The sequence below is a fragment of the Melozone crissalis genome, unplaced genomic scaffold (genome assembly GCF_028551555.1).
Source record: "Melozone crissalis strain CALT ecotype California unplaced genomic scaffold, PUWL_Pcris_2 ptg000132l_1, whole genome shotgun sequence".
Classification (NCBI taxonomy): Eukaryota; Metazoa; Chordata; class Aves; order Passeriformes; family Passerellidae; genus Melozone; species Melozone crissalis.
Genome location: NW_026535905.1, coordinates 1199549 through 1220467, shown reverse-complemented (window position 1 = coordinate 1220467; position 20919 = coordinate 1199549). Strand labels below are relative to the sequence as shown.

Sequence of the window (20919 nt, the reverse complement as noted above, 5' to 3'; positions counted from 1 at the left end):
CACACTCAGAGTCATGTCCTTTTCCACCTTGTCACCACACAAATTTTCCATTTTGTTCCAAAGAAGTTATTATTTCCCCATCCCTCCAGATGCCAGACACCCAGCTGGCACCCTAGGCTCTGGTTCTACTTTAGTACTGAAGTTCAGGACAAATATTTAACACCATTTCAAGGGACAGATTACCAGAGCTTTAGACATAACCAAGGGAAGAGTTGCCCAAGGCTCATGTGACACATGAGACAAAGGATCCTCAGGGCAGAACCTTCTCCATGGAGACACTCAGCAAGTCAATCCTGTTGTTACAAAAGGCGTTTCCCTGCAAAATGTCGTAGCAGTCAGGGGTTCCAGTGATGCAGATGATTTACCCACAGCAGTGCTAAGTCTTTTTGGAGTTGGTGGGATACCCAGCAACCCTAAAGGCACCATGTGGAGGAATCCCAAACACTGCAGCATGGACATGAGCAGTGTCCTCACACTGCACAGCAGTTTTTATCTGCACAAAAGAGATTTGCAGAAAGAATCTGGCAGAATGAACCATGAGAAACAGCATGTGCTCCAAAGGCATACAAAGCTGATCCACAGACTGAAGCATGTTGGCATTTTTGACACAGAGACCACAGAAGGAGAGAATTATCAAATTGCATTTCCTCAGGTCAGGAGCAGGTTAAATTCTAGAGGGAAAATAGGGCTATCATAGATAAACCAACAGCACTGCATCTTGATGAGTTATGGCATTCTTTCCTGACTGCCAGAACAAGAGAGTTCAAAAATAAGTGGTAGCAATTTCACATTTTAATTGGCACAATTGTAGAAAATGCTCCTTGGCAAGTATCAGGTATTACGTCTAACAGACCAAGCATTTGTCTGCAACAGACTTCCTTTGTGTCACACAGGAATAAATAGACATGATGCTGCCTCATATGGCATAAGCATCACCTTGTGAGGGAGATGTGATGACTGTGAAATGAAGCTGAAGTTGGCAACGATAATGCAAACAAGAGGATACCTTCAGCATGAGTGCTGACCCCATTGCATGAATAGCACGATTCTGTCGGTAATAAAATCCTCTGCTATTGTCTGTGTGTGCATAAAACACCCTTGTAGTGAAATGTATACTCGTGTTCTCTCCCAGAAAACTGAAAAAGATAAATTAGTGCCCTCTTATGCCTTAAGGCCAGAAAGCTGCAGACAGAAAATGAGAACTGGAGGTCAGTTCAGTCTGTTTCTCAGTTACACAGCACAGCTTCAGCTGCTGCTTCTTAATGCTGAAGTCTTGAATATCAACTGTGCCTTGCCTAAGTCCTCTGTTCAGCAATTTACAAAATTAATAAACAATTTATTCCTTCAGACCACTACTGCTTACCCTCCCCAGCATGACTGACCCTGCTTCCATTTTCACCTTTCACATCCCTGAAGACTCCTGTAGCAGAGTCAGTTTTAACTTCCAGTGACCTTACGTAGTCCCTCACATTTGCTGTTCACCTCCGGGTGCTTTTCTGATGCTTCACATTCGGACTCTACCTCACATCGTCACCATCTGTCGCTTTCCATGCAAGCTCCATCCCGGATTTCAGTCCCCTTGCCCAAAGAGCAGCGAGGAGCGAATTTCTTTAGAGGGAGCTCAGCACCCTCTGCTGTATCCTCAGCGAACTGCAAAGTTCCTTCCACATAAGGACCAATTCCTCGCAAAAGCAAGAAAAAGTCTGTGAAGAGAGATGCTAGGAGAGTGATACAGGAACTTCTGTGTCTGTTGGAAGATAGAATAAACCTTGCTTTTTTTCCCTTCTCCTCTTCTTAAAGAGTGAAATACTGAATATAGTATTTTCAACTTTTCTGAACAAATGATAGATTCATTGAACTTGGCAAATCACATTCCTCAAGCTTTTACCTTTTAAATTATTTTCTTCCTACCTATTACTTTATTTTATATAACAGCCACTTAGATGTAAGTTTTGAAAAGAATCCCATTATATTCAGTTCATTAAAATTTTTTCATTTTTTTTCTGAAGCAAGAGGGAATGGCATCCTCTGGGAAGCAAGAGGACATCATTCAAAAGTGATAGCTCCAGTGCCTTTGCTTTCTTCCTCAAATCACATTGTTTCTCTTCAAAGTGTATTTCAAAGCTGTAATATTTCTGAAGATGAGGTTGCTGGATATTTTTTTCTTCAGGATTAGACTGTGGGCTTAAATAGATTAGGTAATACATGTTAAGTAGAAGATACTACCAGACACTATTAAGTAGTTCAAAGCAGCAATAAAATAAATATCTATTTCCATACTACATTTCTTTTCTTTATTGATGTGATGTTCCAAGTTCTCAGCCTACAGCTACAAAACAGTCTGCCTGTGTCCAGCTTTCAGCACAGAAAAGGTAAATTGATGATGACCTGAACCATGAAGATTGTTACTGAATTTGCGTGGAAACCACTGTGGTGAGCAAGAAACGGGAATCATTCTGTCCTCCATGAATATTCACATCTCTGAATGACAGGGTGATTCCTTGTTATTGTGACTGATGTAGATCTAGCATGTATGACTCTTTCCTACACAAATTCTCTCAGACAGGGCCCATTTATGCACACAAATTTTCAGCTTCGTGAAGCTCAATTCTGCAGTTGATGAGGGTTTGTGGAGTGGGATGGAAGAGAAACAAAACCAATACAAGCAAAATATTCCACCTGAGTGCAGAATGCATCTTCCAGCAATTATAAAAGCTACAGTGTGACTTCACAGACTTGGACGACAACTCTGCAGTGTGATGAAACAGAGATTAGAGAGAATCCATCCCTTCTTGGGATGCAAACAAACAGAAAACCACTGGGGCACAAATAATGTCAATCTTGCAATAATTTTTTACCAGCCTCACTTTTCCAGCTATTGAAGCTCACCTGGAATTAAAGGAGAGTTGAGTTTCTTTAGGAGTTTCACTACACACCTTTATTTGAACATGTCTGTGGTAAAATTAAATCTTTTGGCTGGAAGTTTGCTTGGAAGGAAGTTGACTTTGAGATCCCAGCTAAACTCTGAGAGTAGGAGAAAATCCACCAAGGTTCCCATGGTAAAAAAAGAAGTAAAGGCAGGTATACATTGAAATAAGGCAAATGTGAAGTTGAAAATTCCCATGCTGGAGCAGGGCAAGGACCCTTCTCCCTGAGCAGAGGAAGCAACCTGTGATGAACTGACTGTAACTCCCTTTCTCTGACTCCATGCACTCTGGGGGTGGAGGCAGAGTTGGGAAGGAGGGAGGGGTGGGGGGAAAAGTTTTCTTAAGATTTATTTTACTTCTCATTATCCTGCTGTGATTTTCTTAGTAATAAATTCAATTAATATCCTCAAGCTGTGTGTAGCTTGCCCATGATGGTATTTGGTGAATGACCTCTTCCAATTTTTCTCTCTCCCATCCACTTGGGATATGAAAAGCAAAACATTTCAACCCAAAAGAAGTTTATCATATATTCAGGGAACTTTATCTCAAAAAAACACACCAGCTTCTAGTTTTATTATACTTAAAATAGTCCAGGTAAAGTTAGGGTCAAAACAAAACAAAGGCATATCAATTTCAGAGTTGTTTGCAGAAAAAACAAATTCTGGCACCCTTCATTCAGAGTCTCCAGCTGCTATTCCTGTGCAGAAGTAAAAGTAGTCTTCACTGTGTTTTGTCTCTTCATTCCAGTTCCCCCATTTCATTCCATTTTGGGAAGAAATCATTGCTACCTAAATCAAATGGTGAATTTCCACAAGCATGGAACAGATCCTGTGTTCTGAGCTCAGCAGAGCCTGCTAGAATGGAATATCCCTCAAAACTCAGCCCTCTTCAAGAGTGCAAACAAAAGGAGATGCATTGAGTAAGAACCAAACTTTGGAATTCTGAAATTAAAAATCCATCAAGAAATTTCTTCTTTTTAGGATTGAAGTCTATCTATAATACTGTACAGGCACAATTATTTATCCTGCAGCTATTCAACATATAATCACGTTTTGCCTTAACACTCAGGTAATGAAGGACTTTTATTTATGCAATATATTTGAAGCCAGAACTTCAAAACACAAAAAAATTTTGTACTCCCGTCCAAAATTTCAGTAGATGTTAATCAGAAAGATCAGTGATGTTTTAAATACAGATTCATGCTGAACAATTTGCTGGTTTATGCCAATTTGACATATTATGGAAGTTACAAATACTTTGATATCCAGAGACTCTGCAGTGCATCTCCAGATCCTTCTTAACCAAAACAATTCACAGATGTTTGCTCATCTCTCTGCTGAACGTCCTCCCAAATTAGCTGATCCTAGAATAAAAATACAGGTACAAATGAAAAAAAAATGGTAAAACTAAAGTAAAGTTTCATTCTTGTAAATTATTTGGGGAATTTATACAAGGAAAAGCAAATCAAAAATTTAAAAAAAAACCTACACCATTGATGAAAACTTTTCTATTGCCATTTTCATGAATGTAAATATGCTCCTCTGTATTTCCATAAAAGCATTTTTGCCATATTTCAATTTTAGCTACACAAGTGAATCTCTAAGGCCTTATTCTGTATATGAACTGAATTGCAATCATATAGCCAAATGACATCTATTACTAAAGTTCAATACACCTACTTTTTTTATAACATTAATTTTTCCTACATTATTTAGAGATCCTATCAGGTTCATGCATTATTTCACATACTGTATCACTCTCCAGAAATCTCACAATTAAAACAATTGTCATGTAAGCTTTTACAAGCTATAAGCCTTCATTTCTTAAAGTATTTTTATTTTGGTTTCATGAACTCAAAACTACTTGGGATTTGCAGAAAGGTCACATTTATTAGTATGGACTAAAGGTGCTTTAGAGATGACTTATCTTTTTAATATAAGTTAAAAAAATATTTCAATGGTGAAGCAAACTCACCAATAAGGAGAATTAGGTTTGCAAGATGTGATTGCTCAGGGTGCTACACGATCTCATGTAGGTTCTCTTTCCCAAAAAGGGCTGGACCATTCAAGGTGCCTTCTGACCAGGACTGTTCTATGATTCTGTGACTCTGATTCTGTGATTTTATTCATTAATCTGCCCCAGTGCAATTCCTACCCACATCCACCCCCCCTTGTGCTGATGTTTACGCAGCTTTTTTGCTAGTTTTATGTCGCCCTCAACAATAACACCCTGGACTAGCTCCCTTCTTACTGTGATCTGTGGACATTTACATGGATGTCTTGATAGGCAGATCTTTAAGAAATGTGCAGTTGAGACAGAAAATCTGGATGTTATCAGATTTAAATCTCTCTTAAAACCTAATTCTGGAGTGAAGCAAGAACACATTTTCACAGCAGATACCATCCCACACATAAGACCAAGGCAAAATACAATCATAAACACCAATATCTTTCATATTTTGCTGAAAGCCTCTTTCCAATTCTGAAATACCATTTTTATTTTGGTTCATTTATTTAAGCTGCTATGCTGAAATCTTTTCGGGAATGCTAAATGCTAGTTTATAAATCCACTTGCCTTGCTGTCTCTGCAGAAGCCCAGAGAGGGTGATTGGCTGCCTGGACAGAGGCAGCTGTGGGGAAGGTGATGTATATGGATACAGCTGAGGGGTTCTGAAATCAGAATGAGCCCAGGATCCCCTCTGACTGCTCTGGGATCCAGCTGATGATGGACAAGAACTGTGTGGTAACCTCAGCGCAGGGGTGGATCTGTTAATGAAATTCATTCGTGCATGTGATTTGAGGGTACTTTTATAATAACACTAAATATTTCAATATTACTTCAATTTGTTGTCTATATATTTTTACTTACTGAATATTTTCACATATTTCAAAAGGCAGACTGACAAAACAATTATGGAATCAGAGGTGGAAAAGAAGTGCTTTGTTACACATATTTAAATTGCTGCTAGGAAGATATACTTGGCTTAATGATTATAAAGAACATGAGTTTAATTTTTCTGGAATAGTTCAAAGTTATTGATGTTAATAATTCTCACCATTTAAGACATTTTCAATGTTTAAATGATAAAAACAGAAACACCTGTTGCAGGCTGCATGAAAAGTTCAGGTTATTCAGAGAACAGCCCTTGTGCAGATATTGTGCTTTCATCTCTGATTTTTGTAAGAATGACACAGCAGAGACACTGTTAAACTTCCTCATTATAAAATTACCCCTTTTTATAGGAGTACCATGACTGAAGACGCCAACAGCTACAGAAGCACAGATTATAACTGCACATCTTTGAAAAATGAGATTTCAAAATAAAGCTTTCCCCCAAACCCAAACATTCATGTAGATGATAGCCAGGCTGCACACCAACACTTCAGATCTAGAATCTAACCTCTGAACAAACAGATTAATAAAGGCCAGAGGGGACATTTCACTCTCTTGTAGGAGATGGTAACCTCTTGAAAAAGTATTGAATTACCTTGTAGATCCTGTTCCACTACTCTGACTTGGCTTTATTAGAGCTATCTGAGAAGTCCTGTAGGATACACTCCCTGGTGGAATCAGATTTTTGAAAACAACATTACCCATTTTTTTGAATTACCCATTTTACTTAAGAGATAACTTTGTAAATAAAGATTAGTACTTTTATAGCATGATTTGGGACAAATTCATGATTGATTCATCCAAGAACTAAAAATGGTGCACAATTACAATAGTCAGTGAGAGAGCTCAGCTGTCACAAAAACATCATATTGCACCATCCCTGCAAATCTTGTTCCAGTTAAACACATGGTGGTTTCTTTCACCTTCTTTCATTTATTAGACTATTATTAGACTGTCAAGACAGCTGTGCTGAAGTGCTCCAGTTCTTCAGCTGATCTTTTTTTGCCCCATCCACCTCTGAGAAGGAAACTTTCCTTAGTGCACCATTAAATCATTGTTTCCACTTACCCTTACTTTTGCACATAAACTTTGATTCCCTCAGCCCTGTCCACTGCAAAACTTTATGTGAAAGTTCTGAAATCTGCTGAACATATAACTGTTCTACATAAAATTTTACTGTCTAATAAATATCTATTTATGTTTGGACACAATAAAAAAAACAGTTAACCTCAGCTCTCTTTATCTTGTTATGCTTAAATTTATAGGCAACCATGGATTTAGGAAGGATCTGAGCATATAAATCAGACATAACACAGAAAAAGCAATTTTTCCTCCTCCACTGAAATTGCATTTGTCTTTGTTTCAGGACACTTACACCATGTAAAAACACAAGAGTGCTAAAAGTTCTTTATGTGGCTGCAGATGGATTCTGTGAAGTGCTGAAGCCAGGTGAAAGCTGCCTGAGCACAGACTGCTGCAGAAACATGCTGAATGTAAAACCAAAATGGGAGAGACACACAGACAGCAGGCCTGCAAAGCATCAGGAATTCTGGGGAAGTCCTCACAAACAAACAGCTCTCAAGAGACTGCACCACTTCCAGCAGGCTGTTACTCATGCCTTATTTACATCTGAGAGTTACCCAAGCTCAGGATGTGAAGGAATGAAAGAAAGGAGTGGCAGGTAAAATGTCTTATACCCTGTAACAGTGATAAGGTGAAAAGAAAAATCACCTTTTCAAAGAAATTCTTGATCTCAACTACCTCATTTCTGTTATTAAATATTTTTTAACTTCCATTTAGTCTCCTCCTTTTTCTTCATCTGATATTTAATATTACATTGTGGGCAACGTTACTCTCTGTTAACCACAAATACACAAAATTATGAAACTTAACAGAAGGTCAACAAAGGACATTGCAAGTATTCCTGTTCTGTTCAATCACACATACAGTTACATATTTTCTTTGCCACTGTTGTTTCAGCAAAAACTGCTTTGGTTACAAGTAATCATTTACTGAACAGAAGAGGTAAGTACTAGGAAAACATTTCATACTTCATTTTAACCATTTCCCAGCTGCTGGACTGAAGTGAATTTACCACGTGGTAAATTCCTCACACCTCAACAAAATTCAAATTTTTTAGTAAATTGCTAATGTATGGATTTTAATTTATTCAGCCTCCTAATGGAACAGAAACGTCATTCAGTTACAAAGTTGACTTTGACTCACCCATACGTCCATCCTGTGGTGGAGTTATTACTGATAATCTTGTTGGACCAGTTGGTGTCTCCAGCTAAATGAACAGCAAGTCATCAACCACAGTGTAATAAGCATATTAATTATTAAGACATTTTAAGATATTTTTAAGGTCTACAGAGTCTGCAGATTACCATAACTCTCTGCTGTCAGTTTTGTTCATAGTCCTAAAATGCAAAAGCTAAGAATTAAGTCACTATTTTTAAAGATCTATGGGCAGGTGGGAAATATTTGTATTTTAGCTTTATTATATAACCTATCACATTCAGATAAGAAGTGTTATCAGTGAATCCTATTTTTTGCAGCATTAACAGAGTAAGAGAAATCAAAAGGATATATGTGTGTAACTATACATAAACAAGTATTAAAAAAACCTACTTACTTTCCTCATTGGTGAAGGTGCAGGATCAATCTCCATTGCCTCCATCCTTGCAAGAAAGGTCAAAGTATGACATTGTAATAAAAATAACATTCTCATTATAAAGACTGAAATCATGTTGGATTCTAATGTTAAATTTGACCAGTAATGGAAAAGCATAATACATAATGCATAAGACACATAAGTATTTAGGATTTATTCCAAAACTCAGTAGCAGTAAGAAAAATCTATTCACTGATTCTGAACTTTGGTTTAGACATTTACAGAGTAAGTTATTTTATGATTAGCATTGTTATCCTTCTATTTGTCTGAATAAATATGCATATTTATGTATTTTTCATTTGTATCCACAACAAGGGCACTCTGAATCTCTGGGTTTTTTTTTTTTGTAGAAAAGGAGTCACAATCAAAGGTATAAAAATATTTTAGCTTGAGCAAGCTGTATATTCATTTTACTTAAAATTAAATGAGCCTTAGTGGAGTGGCTCATCCCATCTTTCCTGAGATCACTACAGTGCACATATAGGTGTCTGTACAATAAATTTAGTTTTTCTCTATGGTGAATGGAGAGTGTCTCACTAATCTATCTATCTATGCATTCATCTGTGTAGCTATATATCCAAAAGTTCTTTGGAATAAGGTGCATCATGCCTCAGATTTCTTTCCAGTAACCACCATCCATACAACTGTACTGTACACTTGAATAGACAAGACTTTCCTCAGTTCTTTCATATTTCAACAGTTTGCAAAAACAAAACACAAAAAAAACCCCCAAAAATATTTTAAATTCACTACAAAAAGGTTACTTTCTGTATAAAATATTAGTGAAGGTTTTAATTGAAAATGAACAAGTTTGTACCCACGTTTCAGAAGTGGAAGGACGACTCGAATGAAGAGAATATGAAGAATAAACATTCTGTTTCCTTGAAGCAACTGAAGTCATTAAGAAATTTAATATTAGAACACAGCTATGTCCAGTGACAGGTATTCCATAGTTAATATTTTAAACCAACACTTCTTACTGGATGGATTTCTGCTTGAACTGGAAAATGGCAGTGGTGTGGTGTTTTCAGGAGGTTTCATACTAAAGGGGAAAGAAGAACAACAGATATAAACTGAAAGCTGGTTTGATTAGTTAACATGCCTAACTGGTCAATAAAGTACAAATCAAAGCATTTATCCATCAGGAGCAGGTTTTAACATGACACTATTTGCCATGAAGTCAAGTTAGAATTTATTTGGTAAATCTATGAACTTGTTCTTTACATCATAATACTTGCAGTGCTCATTATACACCCAACAATATCAAATTTAGCACAATATTATGGCAAAGTACTTTAGAGAACAACAGATGCTAAAATACAACCATTAACTACAGCTCAGCACAAAAGTCATTCAATTTCATGAAATTATGTATTTACCAAACTTTAAGAAATCTAGTTATCAAATGAAATGTTGGCATTTTCATGCTATTCAACAATAACTTTGCAAAGCTGGTACCTTTGGCAAGAATCATAAAAAGGAGGAATATGTTTACTAGGCAAGAAAAAGAGGCCCTAGGACACTTCTCTCTAGGTAGACCTCAAAAAAAAATCTAAAATTCAGTAATGGCAATTCTGTAATTGATATAACCAAGACGCCATTCATTTATTTGAGATGCAGACAAGAAAATGGAGGCATAAAATGAATAAAAATATATAAACTGCAATAATCCACCACATACAGTTTCCTTTATACTGGTTTTCTTTCTGTTACATTACACCAAGCAGCCTGGGAGAGCAAAATACAGTATTATGTGCATTTAAGAGTCAAGGGAAAGTCTGTACTAAAAAAACAGAGAAAAGGAATAAAGATCAATTAAAGATCAAATCTGTGTAACTGAAATAATGGTTTCATAAACTGGCTTATTAAGGAGATTTAAATAACAGTTTTGGCTTTATGTTGGAAATAAGATGAAAAGATGAAGGTGGATCAGTCATTTAGCAGAGGGATAAGGATAAGTGACCTCTTGGCTACCAAATTGAAACATTTGAGAAAAGAGAGTAATTCAAGATGAGACAAGAATTTAATTTTTACTAGAAATAGAAACAATGAGAATCATGTTACAAAACTCTGGTAACTTTATAAATAGGCTAAGATACCAGGAAAGGCATCATAGTATTTTCCAGGCTGATGCTATAAAGTCCATTGCAAAATGCACAAATATGGTTAGGTAACCGCAAATAAAAAATTTAAACTGAGTATCTATGTGATACACTTTATCAAAAGTTAATTTTTTAGAGTTAACTATGGAGTTGTGTTGTAAAATAAAAGGATTTCTTCCTGATAGGATTGATTATTGTGAATAAAACTCATCTGATGTCAGAAATCACTATACATTTATTTCTGTAAAAACACACGAGGAAGGCAAACAAAACATGAACTTTTATTCCTTTATCAATTAAAAGTACTGCTGTCTGATTACATTTACTTTTTCTGCATTGAACCTCTTACCATTGTAGCTGCTGAATTTGCTGTGTTAGTTTCTTGAGAGACTCTTCCAGCTTTGCTATCTGTGAGATAATCAGAGATTGAAACCAAGTCTGTTTGTGTGATATACAGCTTCATTTTCACCCAGCTCGTATTCTGAAGTGCTGGAAGGCTGCCTTCCATTGGTTTTAATCTGAAGACATCACTGCAATTCCAGATTTATTGGGGCTGTTATGGCTGTGTTATGGAGCCATTAAACAGTCAATCTGGAAGAGAAATGCTTCTTTTTGGCACTTAAAGACTTTGTTTGATTACCTTTTCTTAAGTATGCTGGTGATACTGCATAAATGAATACTAGGAAAAGTGCTTAAAACCAGTTTTCTTTTCTTTTGCTTCCTATTGTTCATATCTGATATAAAAGCTTTGTTATGATTAATATAGATTATCTGAAAAAGCTACCAATAAATGTAAAAAATACATTGTTCCCATATTTCTCATTTCAGATTCAAAATGTATTCAGCTCATTTCAGTATCTATTTGTAGTAAGCCTAAGTGAAAAGTTTTTCTGCTCTGTTGAGAGACACAACCAGAAATATCTCCATTAAAAATATTATGAGCTGGCAAAATGGAAGAATATTAAGGTCGAGAAGACTAGGGCAGCTCCCTAGTATGTGTATTTTTTACAGTCTTTCATTAGGTGAACATATATTATATTTTATGAAGGATGTAAAAATTTACTCAATAGCCTCAATACTGCATTATGTGACCTCAATCCTTCACACTGTTCTTATTTTGATCTGAAAGCAAATTATGAATTTGCTTGTTATTTTTTCATGCTTCTCAAACTATTATTTGAATCCTTTAATAAAATTACCTGATTTATAAAATCATATTGTTTGTGGGAGATACTATGCTCTTTTTGCAGATAAAAAACTCTGCAAAACAGATTAAAGAAAAAATGTAATTTATGTAAGATCTGGTTTTTGGTATTCTGGTTTTTTTTCCTTCCTAATAAGAGCTAGGTTTGATTAAGAAAGGAACCAATCAAATATTTAGAAGTAGCTGAAAAATGGAAAAGGAATCTGCCTTCCAACCTACACAGGAAGAAGCACAGTAACAAATGCAGTACCTGTTCTCCACAGAACAATTAATTCTGTCCTTCACACTCAGCTATCCCAAATTCAGGGTACTAGCCCTTAGTCTTGTTCTGCATAGCTCAGACTTCTCATTTATTTTGTCAGCCTCTCTTTTCCTCTGGGCGTATCTTCCAGCACCCCTCTCTCCCACCTCCTCCACCTTCCCCTCCATTCAGTGAACTGCTTTCTTCCCTCCTCCTTTGATTCTCCATTTAATCCTGAGCACCTCACAACTAGAATATTTTATTAGATACAGTAAGCAGAATTAATAGTCCTCATAGACTTTAAACAATTAAAAACTGGTATTTACAATGACAGTAATGAGTCAATCCTGATAAATTATTCTAAGTATTCACATAAAAGATGAATATTGTTTCTAAAACTAAACCAAAGTGACAAGGCAAACATAAACAAAAACCGAGACAATCACAATTAGAGTTACCTTTTGTTTGTGGTATTTTAATAAACGCTTACGGTATTTTTCTTGAAATTCTGATACCTAAAAATAAAAACAGTTATATCAAGCTGCACATAATTACATTTATGCACCTCAGCAAAGAAGTAATGGAAAATTACAGTATTCAAAGTTTTCTGTCTTTTATAGGCAGTTAAAATACCTTTTTTAAATCCTCTTCAAAAAATCCCAAAGTATTCTAAGTTATTATCACTGACAGAAAAAGTCTTATAGAATTAATTTAATCCAATATGACCTACAGCAGAGGTGGTAGATTTATTTCACTGAAGTTATATTTTAACACTATGTTCAATAAAAAGATAAAGACATTAGAAAGCCAGTTTAGCTGCAGTGTTTCTTATTCATCAGTGCTAAGCAAACACATAAAATTAATGGCAACATAAAAAGTAATCTGTCTTACTGGCAATTATAATATGCCTTGTAAAAATACCCTGTTAATTAAAAAATAATTGTTAGACACACTGTCTGGTGATGTGTAAGCACTTCTTGTGTCCACATGAGGATCATAAACCATGACAAGTTAAAAGTAAAAATGACAAGGTAGGCAAGACAAGAGCTTGAGGAACAAATCACCACAGGCAGTAACTTCTAATAAATCTTTCTTCTCACATGTAAGAAAACTGCCAGAAAATCTGCAGGAATTGAGACAGCCAAGAAGAAACACTCTGAGAATATAAATCCATAGAGAAGTTAAATAACCAAGTTAAATGGTTATTTTATTCCCTGTGGAAGGACCTGGGAGGCTCCCACTGAATACTCATCAAAGGATCAGTGTGTCTTTGGAAGAACTGATGAAGAAATGTTCACTTGGAAAGTGATGGCACTGAGCTGTCTCTACTCACTCAGAAATGAGTTCTTTGGTCTAGGAGAAACCTGAATTTGTCAGCTTAGTGCTCAGCACCAGTCAAAAAGCAAATCAGATCTTACCAGTAGTTTAAAATGGAATAGGGGCCATCATCATTCTCCTTTAAAAAATGCATGTTCCTACATCCTGAGTCTGCCTAACACCTCAGAAAGGACAGAGTAGGTCTGAAAACAGTTCAGATTAATCAGAGGTATGCAAGAACTTCAGTAAAAGAATGACCACATAGAATATGAATCTTCATGGCTGAAAAACAGACAGTTGAAGAAAGGATGCATCAGCAGTTAAAACTACAGATTAGCACAGACATAGTGCATGAGAATGGATACTCTTTCCTCCAGAATCAAATTCAAGAGTAAGAAATGAAACTAACAGGTTGAAACCTGAAAAATGAAACGATCATCATGCAGTGAAAAACCTGGGGATCACCCTTCCACAATGAGACAGATGCTAAAATTCAGGGAACAACCTGACAATTATGTGGGGAAAAACATCCACCAAAGCTTCTGAATGCAGACCAATCCCACTTTGAGAAATCCCTGTGACATGAGCTGCTGAAAGCTGGGAGGCTCTTCTGAAGATGTGTCACCACATCCAGCTCTGCTCCCACTCTTTCCTAAGCACCCCCAGAAGTGACAAGACATTAGATAAGAGATTAGAGAAATTGCTCTTACATCTTTTGATGCTGGGACAAGTTCAGAGCATACCTCAACGCCTTCACTACACTTCAATATGTTCCCAACAGGTTATCCCAGGCTACAGAAGACCTACCTCAGCCTGGGGAGATTGAGCCCTCTTTTTTCCTTCCTTTGGCACACTCTGGAAGTTTGTATTCCCATGTGATTGGAGGTGTGCAGGTTCCCTGCATTTGCTCAGTTCATGGGGTAACTGCTGATCCTGCTGTTAAAAAGTGGGTTTGGAAGGACAGAGGAAGGGTTCACATTTACCCTGTGTCCCTTCTATATGTGAGGAGGAGCACTGCTCAGGAAAGGGCCAAGCTCAGCTTTGGAAAAGTCTGTGAAGCCTGGGGTGGAGCAAATGTGCATCCATGACCACTGCTGGAGGACACAGGTGATATTCCCTGGGTTATTGCTCTGCTGGATCAGGAAGCTCACCCAAAGGGCAGCAAGTCCAGCCCAAGGAGATGAGAACAGCCAAAGAAGGCAGCAGCCAGGCCCAGGGACAATGCACTGCTGGTACTGCTGGAGTGGCTGAAACTGCTGCTGAAATGCACAGGGAGAGGGACAAGGACACAGTCCCAAAGCCAAGCTGAAGAGATGCAGAAAATGAGGAGCAGAAGGGAGTGTGTATGCATTCATTTAACCCAGAGAGCTACAGAACTTCTTGACTGGAAGCTAAGCCTGACAAAAGTAATCCTATCTGGAATTCACAGAAAGCAGGAGGAAAATGACCTTGGAATCATTTACTGCATCTACCTGGGAAAAAAAGAGGTGTGTTTTGATTAAACAAAAAAAAATTAGAAGTGAGAGAGAGCACAGTCAGCTCAGGACTGTGTCCAGCTCAGGTTTTCACTGCGTAACTTTTTATTGCTATAATTAAGGCACACTATCTGGGCACGTTTAAGCTTCCGGAAGATCTAATTTTTCACTGCATGGCATTGAAAGTGATTTTACACCATTAAAATAACCAGACTAGTGGTCCTTAGAGAGAGTTTGAAAACATAAGCAGTGACCATAATGAATAATTTATGTCTCCTTAAGAACTCAGAAACTGTGGAATTAAGGAAGTTAAGATGGTAATGGGCATACATTCATTTTCAAGCATTCACTCATTCACTTTTCCCATTCACATAAAAATCAGCAGGAGTTGCTGATTATTTTACAGAGTTAAAAAGTTTAAAGGCAGATTCACCTGTGATATTTCTTTTGAATATTTCTTGCTTAACACATCTATTGGCATGAACAGTGATTGAATATCAGCACTTGTCTATAAAGAAATAAAAATATACCAAGGTTAGCATTTTTATTAGCAAGTCATATTAAATAAAGTCTTTTGTAAAGCGTTTCTTAAATTGACTAATGAATCTAAATTAAAAAAATTGACAGATTAGACAAGGATAAAGCTGAAATTGAGAATGAGCCTAGTTTTCTTTAATGGCTGTATCTAATACCTGGAAAGCATCAGGATTTTGTTCAATATATTACCCACATACATACTTACAGTGATTAAGAGAATACCAGTGGCCAGAGGACATTCAAGGACAGTGCTGTGGCCCTTGGAACAGGCATTGCACTCACACCAACACCCACATTTCTGGCAGCCCCTTTCCAGCTTTTTGGTTCTCACCACTCCCAGCCACATGGGATGCATCCCACAACCAGTTTTGTTTCAAACTCCTTTTTCAGAATGGTTCCAATGCTGACTGGGATCCCTTTGTCTCTCCCTGCCCACTGGGCAGCAGAATATTATCCCAGAATAAGGAAAGAGCCTTAACGTAATTGTTGAATTTTTAAAATATTTTATGACTTGTGTCTTTTAATCAGAGCTGTGCATGCTTTAGGAAAACTGCTTTTCCTTGCTCTCCCCAGCTACTAATTGTTACAGAACTCACAGAAGGTAAGTAATTGTATTTGAGACTTCCTCTGCAATTTTGAGTTTGGTTGACTTAGCCAAAGATTCAAAAATTTCCAGCTGACAGATGGAGAAAAGCAGACAAACAGAACAGTTAACCTAACTACGGTATTTCAGGAAAGAAAATAAAAACAATAATATTCCATCTTGAAAACTTAAGAGATTCATAAAAATATATCCAGCTTCTTTAAATGAGATGCATTCATAGGAACCAAGCTCCTGCAATCTATTTAGGGTTCTATCAAAGCAATGATCTTGGTGTAAGTACCTATCAGATTTAAAAAAAATAAAACCCAACCAGCCTCACAGTGATATAAAAACTCTTTCAAATAAAGATTTGTGTAACTCTGTTTATATTTTATCTGCTGCATGGAGGAGTAGCAGATGTTCCTTTGATATTCTGAAGTACTGAACAGCCAGAGTCTGATTTATTGTAACACTTTACCATCCTCTGGGGAAAAGCAAGAGGGGATCATGAGACACGGAAGGAAGACATGAAGGTGACAAGAATGCAGTGCTGTAAAGATGAGAATATTTAATGTGTACATGTTGATTACCCCAACATACAATTTAATTAGGACTTCTAGCACATTTATAGGACCTCCTCTCATTGGGAATTCTTCCATAGCATCAAGCTCATAAAGCTTACCAGGTATATTGCCACTCAGGTTCCTGAATTATAGAGCCATGACTTTTTTATATGCATCTTTAATTATCATTCCAATCATTTTATCTGTTCTTAATCAAGGATAAGCAATCATCATTAATGTCTTTTTTAAAGAATATGGTAATTTGCTTCCTTCCAGCCCTCCAGAGCAGTGGCAGGTTCTAAGAAACATCTAATATTTTTCTTAGTATCCCAATCACTGCATTTTTAAATTCCTTCTGTGCTTTTGAAGTAAATTATCAACTTCTGCTGAAATGGTGCAATTTAATACTGATGTAACTTAAAAATTAACATTGTTTGGAGCAAAGTGTTGAACAAGATGACCTTCAGAGGTTCTCAACAACTTAAATTATTCTTTGACTGAAATTAATAACAACATTTGCAGTGACAATACATTGATATTGAAAGCATATTAAAATATGCCCTTTAGAATTTTTATGAAGGGCTTTTGATTTTTTTCATATTTGATTACTGTATGCATTGCTCCTTTGTATTATACTTGCATTTTGTTGTTGTGTTGCAATTTTTTTAGTAGCATTGTCTTCTTCAATGTGCAAAATTCCTAGTAGGCCTTCCTGTTTAGCTGTATTGAATTTTATTAAATGTTTTTAATGTTTGTCTTTTATCCTTATAAGGCATTGGCTCTTAGGTAGGCATCAGTCTACAAAAATATGAATGTGTTCACAAACTATTTATGAAATCAGCTAAAGAGAAGATTGCTCCTGGGAGAAATGCAAAATTAAAGATTCCTAATGATTAATCAAGAAAGGGAATTAAAAGCTCTTAATTCTCCAGTGAATAACAAAAATTCCCAACAATATTTCTTAATCACACAGCCACAAGGAAAATAGTTAAGCTTAAGAGAAAATGGGGAAAAAAACTAATCCACTTAAAAACACTGCTGAGCCATCAGGCAGGCTTTCAATTCAGTCCATTACATGAAATAATTCATTACAGTTCATTTCTGTGATGTACAAATGCCAAGATCAATAAACATTTTTCCACATTTTGAAAGTAGTCACTGATGTTACACAGTAACCAGCCATATTTCTTGGAAAGTTTAGAATGATTTACAACCTGGCAGTACCTGAAAACCTAAAGTTTCCATAGGCTTTAATTTACAGGAATATTTACAACAAAAAGCAGAGCTGTCTAGTGCCTAAGTATCTGAGTTTAGCAACCTATTATCAGTAAATATTCATGTCACAGTTGGCAAAAACAAACTGAAGCATTCTTTAGTGCAAATAGTTTAGCTGTTAAGCAAAGCACAGATTAATGTAATGCAACAAAACTAAAGCTTGATTTACCTCTTTTGAAAGGACTAAGGTACGACAAGCCCTCCTACAGACCAGACATTCATCTTTTTTGCCTGTAAGGTAAAGACACATTTAAAATATAGATCAAACTGAATATATATTGAATACATTGCAAATATAATGTGATGCCCAAACCTCTTGAGCTTGTGGAAGAAATCTGCAGGTTACACAAGAAACATGAATAAACATGAATAAAGAATTTGATTCTATAACCATTACACTGAGTTGTGCAGGAAAAATGTTTGTGAATGTCATCAAGTCTTACTCCTCTAAATAAGCATTCATGTAAATGATTTTATGAATATCATTAGTGTCACAGAATGCAGGTGACTTTTAGTTCCCTTGATTTAAATAGGACTACTTGCCTGCTTTAATTAAATGTATGCTTAAGTGCACTAATAACTTACAGTCAATCTGATATATGGCTTTTTAGACTGGGGCACAGTTGGGTTATCCCAACAAAATATATGAAGCCCAAATGTCAAGAAATTAGTAATTTTGCCTTTTGAATTCCTCCAGTGAGAAAACAATAAAATCACTTTAAAAAACTTTATGACTTAAACTCTTTATCTGCAAACATATTAGAAAATATCTATAGTAAATGCACATTATTTCAATATTTATAATTTGTAATTCTACTAGCTACTGCCGTTCTGAAGATTCTAGGATCGGTGTTTATAAACATCTTTAAATACATTTTAAACCTCATTACTACTGAATTCACAGTAAAAAGATACATAATCCCTCATATATTTTCCTGCCAAACAATACTAAGAGCAGAGAGGAAAGTGTTCATGTTCTAGGGGCCTGCAAGCTGCAGAGGCTGCATTTTATGGTCCTCTATCCTCAATAGCACCCCGTGAAAATATCTAGTCAAAAGTTTTTAGTTCTGAAATACAGATTGATCATTTTTTCTGTGTGCCCTTACAAAAACCAGGGCATTTAGCACGATGTGAAAGGGGGAAACATTGATACTCGTCTGCTGCATTTTTTTTCCCTTTTTTAAAACAACTTCATTATTCCTCTGCCTTTCCCACGTATCTTTGTCCAAGAGCTTCACATGCGTCCCAGAATATGACTCTGGAACTGTACATAACACAAGAGCTTCAAAACATCAGCTCCAATCTTCCCTCATGCAGCTGAACGTCTTCAGGAACAATACTCAGCCTCAAAACTTATTAAAACGACTTCCAAAACCTACTCTAAACGAATCCTCCGTTTTTTCAAATGCTCTTTCACTAAGGAAAAAACATTATTTTCCCAAAATTTTCCGGAACAAAAAGCCATCTATTTGTGGGGTGTTTTTTTACAAAATCATGGATCATAAGCATCCAGAATCCAGTTTTATTAAGCCTCCATCGCGTGTGCCCAAGGCTTGCTCTCAAAGCCACATCCACCTGGAAGTGGACACAGTTTTAGTGTTCAAAGCGAATCAACAGCAAGGACTGGAAAGGCTTATCAGTAACATTTGAAAAAGTGCTCAGGGCTTCCTTTTTTTCCACAGCGGGTGAGAAATAGCAATGTTTGGGGTGGATGTGTGCAGGCAGCACAGCCCGCGCCGCCGGGCGCGCCCCAGCAGCCATTATTACCTTTCTGCAGGCAAACCTCACAGAAAATGTGGCCGCAGTTGGTGAAGCAGAACCGCGGCGTGGGGGCGCGGGGCTCGCCCAAGCAGGAGTTGCAGAAGACGGGCACGGCCATGGGGCAGCGGGACAGGCGGGCCCGGCGGCGGCCCGGGGCTGGGGCACAGTCGCTTGGTCCTCACGCCGAGCCCCGCGGGGGCGTCCCCGCCATGTCCCGCCCGCTGAGGCGGCCCTGAGGGCAGCGCGGCCCGCGCCCCTCCCGCCGCAGGGCCTTAGGGCGGCGGAGCTTGGTCCTCACACGCACCCCAATAAAACTTGGTTTTTCTGGCCTCTCACTACCAAAGTGGAGCGGTGCCGACACAGACGGTGCTCTGAGAGATTCGCCGTCCCCAGACGTGGGGAACAGAGCTGCACCACACAGGGCTCCGGCCAGGGGCTTCAGCAGGAGCCCCGCCCTGCTCGCTCCTCTCGGGCCAGCAGATGGAGGGGAAAAAAAGAAAAGCAGAGAAAATAGTTGTGGATTTCACTCTTTTAAATGCAAGAATCCAAGAAGTTTGTTAATTCGCTGTCACAGGTTTGCTGTGGCATCTTCTGCTGTAGAAAAAGCGCAAAACAAGGAAATTTGATGTTCATTTCTTAGACAAAAAAAAGACCCCATCGCTTGCTAGTGCCCAGTGATGAAAATTTTAGGCAGAAAGTCCCCTAGAAACTTAGTTGCGGTGCAGGCTGTAGCTCTGGGTATGACAGAGCCACAAACTGCAGAGGAAGCCTTTAATTTCACAAAGGCTTCTGCCCCCAAAGTGCTTCCCAAAAGAGCTGTGAGTCAGCTTGCGCGTTATGAAGTTAATTAAAAATCTTGAAGGAGACTGAAAACATTTCCCGAAAGCAAAGATGATAATGATAATATGATGATGACGATTATTGTTAATAATAGTACCATTAGTAGTAGTAAAGAGCTAAGCAATCACAAGTTATATTCAAAACTCCCAAGTCTCAGTGCTGAGTCTATACTCTTTGAGTATAGACCTAATTAATATGGTGAAACATGATCAGCTCTTTTATGAATTCTGAAATGTTGCTTGTCCTGGATTTCCAGCTGGAGTGTATTGTAAGTGAAATGAGTTGTGTTTGTCACCGGGATGTGGTTAGGAGCCTTACACTAAATATCAGCTAAAGTTGAACCACAATCATGTCACAACACTTTATTACTTTCTTCTTGGATTTCATATACCATATGGTTTTAACACATATTTCCTTCTTACCCACTGCCAAAGATGTTATTACAGACATGTTGTGAGTGAGTGCTCTATAGAAGTTAATTCAATAACACTTCCTTACTGGTCATTCCAAGCAGCGCCTCTGAAGTAT

At 37.4% G+C, this 20919-nt stretch overlaps 1 protein-coding gene across 1 annotated transcript; it reads right to left on the bottom strand.

Moving 5' to 3' along the window:
- Positions 1-4252: 4252 nt before the first annotated feature.
- Positions 4253-19669, bottom strand: RNF212 (ring finger protein 212). Its single transcript, XM_054293318.1, has 12 exons — positions 19558-19669; positions 17960-18021; positions 15266-15340; positions 12499-12555; positions 10945-11003; positions 9474-9535; positions 9315-9384; positions 8455-8500; positions 8046-8109; positions 6415-6487; positions 5504-5692; positions 4253-4295 (listed from the first exon to the last, which is right to left on the bottom strand). Exons 1-12 carry the CDS (start codon positions 19667-19669, stop codon positions 4253-4255), a joined length of 912 nt encoding a protein of 303 aa, XP_054149293.1.
- Between the last annotated feature and the right edge of the window lie 1250 nt (positions 19670-20919).